Here is a 6482-nt window from a genome sequence, read left to right as displayed (position 1 = left end):
TCACGAGCTTCACATTAACAATTCGCTAAATGCTTTACATTCAGCACACAACTGACAAATGTAGTAAGTTATGATGATGCTCCAAAATCCAGATGTTTGCCATTAAAAACACACAGTATGAGATTTTGTTATTCAAGTGTAACTTCTGGCCCATGATTTCAACCTAAATCAGAATGTGACACAACACAACATTACACTGTCACGTCATAGCACACTGTCCTCCAATTAAGTGATGCATAGAAGAGGACTACAAGTGTACAAAAACTGCAGAATAAAATAAAACACAATGGAAATGATTACAACAGAATGCTTTATGAGATGTTGTGAACAGGCAATGGTGCATGACTTGTTCAACCGTGCAGTTCAAGTCGCCCGGTTGTTATCACCGAGTTGTAAACGTAGCTTCTGCTCTGTACTTTCGCTGGCTCTGCGGGTGAGATGATTTCCAGATGGTCCCGGGAAAGTGTTTGCCTTAGGTTACTGCAGGCCAGCCAGCTTGTGCCTTTTTCAGCTGAGAGAAAGATGGAGGTGCAGTGTGTATGTGTGTGTGTGTGAAAGAGAGACAGAGAGAGCGAGAGAGAGAGAGTGTACATAAAGTGGAGACATGGCTCACACAGCTCTACTTTTTTTTTTTTTTTTGGCTTCAGACATCCACACAATAGTAAACCAGGTCCTCGAGCACCCAGCTGGCTGGATTCGGTCCATGACACTCAACTGTGTGTGTAAGTGGTTCAGTGGTCAAAGGGCTCCCCAGACTAAAAAACAAAAAACTAGATCATTTATTTAGAAGATAAGAAGAATGAATGCATGTTTCTATCCCCTACTGTTAATTGCATTTTGATACCTCGCTGTGTGCCCTTTCAGCAGAAGACGGCTCAGTGATGACTCAGTTAAAGGAGCACCTGCCAAACCTCCAACAAGCAAAAACAATGCAGAAAAATATGGTATTTACTTTGTGCATAAATTCATGAGAGCTCTCCTCATTGGTCGAAACATACCTAGAGTTTTAATGTGGAAGTTTCTGTCACTGTTTAAGTAAAAAATCCTTTTCCCTGTCAGACCTGTGGAACTATATTTAGTAGCATTAGAGAACATTTTCCACGTCAATATAACAAGATTTTTGGTTTTTTTGAGATTCTGACATTTTCACTTGGGTTACATTTTACATGCAAATTGAAAATACAAATTCAAAGTATTTTCAGCATGGTATCCTAACAAAAACTCGGAATTTTAAGCACTTGGATGACGCCTCAGGGATATATTTTTAAAAGAGTAGCCTACACTGGACCGACTTACCCTTTAACTGAACTATGAAAGCTAATCGTGACTGCAATGGCTAATGATGCTGTTGAATATACATGTACTGGCATGTAAATTACGGCAGACTTGGAAAATCACCTACCTATCCAGTAATGACTAAAGGACTTTAGAAAGGAGTTTTAGGGGCTACCTCGCTTCAAGTGAAAATCCTTTAATGCCACAGACACTAAAGAAAACACTTCTGACCGGAAACTGCGTTTTCCAACCTGTTTAGGGCACACAGATGCTGGCTGCTGCCCAGTCGCCCCCACCTCCTCCTCCTCCTGCTCCCCTCCTCAGCAGCACTTCAGTCCCGCCCATCGCCACCTGGCTCTGCTGCGCACCGCCGACTGGAGGCAGAGTGTCGCTACTCCTCTTCCCCACGCCAACGGAGAAGCAGAACACAAGGAGCCCGAGTCCGAGGGTGTGTGGATGATTTTTTTTCTCACATATAAAAACTGATTTTTTTTCCGGAATCGAAACTGACGCTTAAGGGATTTCGGAGGAAAGTAAGAAGACGGGTTTAAAAGAAGAAGAAGAAGAAGAAGAAGAACTCAGACAGGGTGCCCCTGCGCAGTACAGCATCCTCCCTCTGCATCTGTTTCTCATCTCTCCTCCTTTGCCTCTGCGCTTTTTACAAGATTCCCGATTCTCCCACACTGCATATCCCCAGTGACTGATCACTTATTGCAAGCCGAGAGGTGCCCTTTTTCTTTCTTTTGTCGGAGTTTGAACCACATTTCTGAGCTGCTGGGAGTATACCACCAGAGCCCCTGAAAGCTGGCTGGACTGTAGTTTTCGTCTTCCCGATACAGGCGGATCATCGAGGGGACCTTGCGCGGAGTCAAAAGGACTGGAAATTATTTAGCCCTCTCACATCGACGTGCCGCATGGTGGGAATTTCTGCCTCTTTTCAGTGTAAGTGTTCTCTCTATTAATAATAATGTTAATATTTCCCAATTCACGCCTTATTGGAGTGTTTTGTGACTTCGTATGCACACGTGTGCGCCCGAATTACGAAATATATCACAAAATACTCAACACACCTAACTGAGATTTTGTTTTATTTCTACTTTGATATATATTTATATATTAATGTAAATTAAGCAGACTGCGCTGCAGTCCAAACCCCCCTAAAAATTATAATACAATAAATACATAATCGCCAGGGAGTGCATTTCTTTTTTGTTAGAGAAATATGTTTTTATTGTCCGAGATTATGTGCAGATCTGTTTCACATAGAAACGGTGCGTTTGTTTTGTGCATAATCGTGTTTCATTCTAATGGGAGAGAAAGACCGAGCAATCAGCGCTGATGTGTCTCACATTACATTTATCGCTCAAAAAAATTAGAGAAAGTGAAAATACTCCGTCTATTGCCTGCTAATTATCTAGAAATGTAATTAATGAAGACAGTTGGCTTTCTAGTTTGTTTAACCAGCATGCTGCTGTCTTAATAAAAAAAACAGCTCCCAGTTCAAGAGCTTGTGCCCAAGATGCGCAGCTGTTCTGGGGCAACAGGCAACTTAAGTTTACGGACCAAGTCTCGTCATCACCTTCGTTTCAGGTGGAGCAATCTTCACATTAAGTGGTGATCTTCGAAAGACATTACACAACGTCTTGGGAGTTTAAAAAATAAAAAGTCACAATTTTTATTATTCTCACTGCAGAAACGGAGACAAATATTACAAATATTTCCTGCAAGTAGTCAACAATAATCCTACTACTGACTACTTTATGTTTTTTTGGGGGGGAGGGGGGGTTGTTTGTTTTACTTTTGCGTGAGGATTTTGAACTCAGCCTGAGCCTCTCAGTTCTGTTCAGTGTAGAGCTGCTTCTTCTAATCTTTGCCTGGGAGTCCTAGAAAGCATTTCTAGAGACTTTGCATTTCAGACTTTGAATTTGAAGTACAAAAAAGAAAAAAGAAAAAAAAGGAAACATCATCCGGAGCGCTGACACAACTCTCAAACGCATCTTCTCAAACCCATGTGAAGTTTCCTTCTCCACCCGCTGCGACTTTGTCATCATCACATAACCGAAAATCTCCAAGAACGGAAAACGGATTCCTTCCCCCCCTTCTTTTAATGGAGTGGCATAGGGTTGAAATTAAAGGCTTTGGGCTATATTTACTCCAGTGGGAATCTTTTCCCCCGACTGGGAAAAGAACAGACATGCGGGTTAGGGAGGGAGGCTGCTATGGCACAACATGCTGTCGATGCCCGACTGTTCTCACGGCTCAGATTAGAGAGAGAGGAAAATATCTTCTGGAAAACCATAGGGCTTTGGACATTTTTTAGGCATACCAAATGCTCCCCACACAGCATCGTACACATTTGTAGACGTCCAAGAGAGCTCTTGTTAAGTCCTGTCAAAGGCATGAAACAGAGCAGGGGTGGCTTTAGATGAGTTAAATAAGGGCGACCGGGTACAGAATGAGCAAGAGGCACTGATATATACTGATCAACAAGAAAACAAAGTATGGCAGCAGTTTAAAAATGCTCCTCTCAAAGAGATATTTTATTGGGATATCATGATGCAGGTGTATCCTGTGTCTGTGAGTCTTTTAAGTCATTGAAATGAAGATTCAGGATTATTTTTCATTCTGTCTTTCTTTCTTTTAAATCCCTGCTTAGTCTAATAATTTACTGCAGTGGCGATGCCAGGTGATGTGGTTGTTCTGGCTGTCATTTATTATGCCATCAGTTGTTTGTTTCCCATCCTTTTAACACTGGGACTTCCATTATAGTAGTGACTTGACTGAAAAGACCATTACCTGGAGTGTGTGTGTTTACAGAGATAAAGAGGGGGGGGGGTAAATGAAAGGTAAACAAAGCTGCTGATGAGGGGAGAGTAAATGATAAGTGCTGTTTGCAGGTTATCTCTGCGTTTGTGTGTGCGCGCACGTGATTGGACATGTGTGAGTGCGTGCTGCATGTGTGTGCACTGTATAAACAGGCTTGTATTAACGATAGCTGCTAAGTCTCTGCGGTCCATGCTCCCCAGCATTGCACTTCCAGGGGCCATCTGCCCAGCCACCAGCCTGCCTCACACCTGTTCTCCCTCCTCCTCCTTCCTTCCTTCCTCCTCCTCCTTCTCCTCCTCCCAGCTCTTAGGCTATAGGGTCAAATGCATCAGACCGCTGCTCACACACATGGACGGCCTTGCAAAAAATGATGGCAGCCATTTTATTCTCGCCTTCACACACAGCCAGAGAATCACACGTAGACGTACCTCTGGTTGGCAGATTGAACAAGTGATGCTGAGAAAGGCTGTGTGTGTCACATGCACACTTTCACAATGTGGCATAGATATCGTACACACACACACACATATGCACACACACTCTTTGGTTTCACTGTTTCCCCTGTTTTTTCATGTTAAGCGCTGGTAATAGCTTCCTAGCAATTTATACTGCATATTTAAATCACAGCAACAAACAATGAATTACTGCTTTTAAAAAGAGAGAGAGATTTTTTTCCTGTCTCGCACAGAGTTACACTGAGACTCCAGTGCTGCGATGTAGTTACAAAGCACTTCTTTTAAGTGTGTCACACAGACGTTTGGATGCAGTCCAGGTTTGCTATACGGTGAATAAGTGATGATGACTCAACACAGTTCATATGCTAACTGTCTCAGGTTTAATACAATCCACTTCAAAAGCAGCGCAACCCGGATCACCTGTAATTTTTTCGGCATTCTCAATTGGCTCTATCAGAGCCAGATTCTAGTATACAGAACTTAACACAAGCTCCCTCGTTTGTATACAGCCTACAGTATATGCTCTAAATTATGTATGCTCTCAAAGATTTTTGGTTGTTTGTTTATTGTATAATTCAGTGCTTAGAATAAGTGGGCTTTCCTGGCGCTACTACTACTTGGGATTTTCACATAACTGCTGTGTCAATCTAGAAGGTCTGTTCTTATCTAACTCCACGAACAACATAAAAACTTTACAGTATTCGTCATTCTTTTCACTGGGTTTTGGTGCACATTTACCACAGCTGCCGTTACTGCAGAAATGTGTATAAAGATCGAGATGGTGGAGCCTTGGACACAGATTGGAACTGAAGCAATGCAGTCAGGGGGCAACTATCAGCTGCCGAACCGGATACTAAAATCAGTGTTGCATGCACTCCTTTAAGATGTATAGATCTCTTCTGATTATTCAGAGCTGTCTGTTATCAAGTCCCAGAGTGAATTATAGTGTGCGTGCACGTGCATGGGCATGCACATACGCATGAATGCTTTTGGAGATCGATAACCCCATTGATGGTTATCAGTGAGAGGGCAGTTCTCCTCACTGCTTATTGAATTTCATCGCCCATGAAAGAGCAGCGGTGGTATAAAAAGGACTTGCAGGTAGGTGTGTTTGTGTGTGCGTGCGTGTGTGTCCGTTTGCATTGTATACGCGGCGCTTGTGTGTCCACACTCTCTTGTGCTTACAGAAGCAAGAGGTCTTTGTTTTATTGTAGCTGTGAGATGGCCTTTACAGGGTCTGATTTAATGTCAAAGTGAACGGTGAGCGCCACAAACTGATTTTATTGGCCTTGTTCGTGTTTTTACTCTGGATAACATAAGACTTATAGGTCAAGTGAAGAAGAGGCCGACAGGGAAGGGCCTCACAGTTCATAATTTTTCATGGAGGATTTTTACCTTTCTAGCATTTTTTTTTATTATTATTTTAACTTACTTTTTCACTTAGCCAGAACTGATAATAGATTGGTTCCAGAGCAAATCTAAAAGCAGCCGTGTCATGGGAGATGTAGTTTTTTCATATGTTTAGGGTAAACGGTTAGCTGTATCTATTGCACTCAGGTTTCTGGGGCTTAAAGTACACACTCAAAATAGACACGTCCAGGACAATATAAACCCACACACTGTCACACATGCAGAGCGCTTCCTCAGTCCTCTGTATACAGATGCGGATTGAGTTGCTAATTAACTCTACTTTCTCTAACTGTATCGCTCACAGACAGACCTCCACACAAACAAATGCACACATATAGAACCTCTCTCTTAGGCTTCTTGTCATGATGTCTGTCCCCTTGCTCTCGCTCCCTCTCCCTTGCTCTCTCTCTCTTTCTCTTCCACTGTTTATTTTCCTGCCTCCATCTGGAGTCGGCTGATATTGTAATCGCCCTAATGCACATTGCCTTCCCTTCTCTCTCTCGCTCTCTCTCTCTC

At 42.6% G+C, this 6482-nt stretch overlaps 1 protein-coding gene across 4 annotated transcripts in view; it reads left to right on the top strand.

Annotated features, from left to right (window-relative positions):
• Positions 1 to 1649: 1649 nt before the first annotated feature.
• The window catches only part of runx1t1 (RUNX1 partner transcriptional co-repressor 1), a 54965-nt gene continuing 50132 nt past the window's right edge, over positions 1650 to 6482 (top strand). For all 4 annotated transcript variants that reach the window (XM_005728371.1, XM_013909669.1, XM_013909670.1 and 1 more), the window contains exon 1: positions 1650 to 2217. In XM_005728371.1, coding sequence (XP_005728428.1) covers positions 2190 to 2217 — 28 coding nt within the window. In that variant the 5' untranslated portion in view covers positions 1650 to 2189. The remainder of the gene's footprint in view (positions 2218 to 6482) is intronic.

The sequence above is a fragment of the Pundamilia nyererei genome, unplaced genomic scaffold (assembly GCF_000239375.1).
Source record: "Pundamilia nyererei isolate P.nyererei 1_Seehausen unplaced genomic scaffold, PunNye1.0 scaffold00028, whole genome shotgun sequence".
Classification (NCBI taxonomy): domain Eukaryota; kingdom Metazoa; phylum Chordata; class Actinopteri; order Cichliformes; family Cichlidae; genus Pundamilia; species Pundamilia nyererei.
The sequence above is the reverse complement of the archived record's forward strand: the minus strand, read 5'-3'. Positions and strand labels throughout refer to the sequence as shown.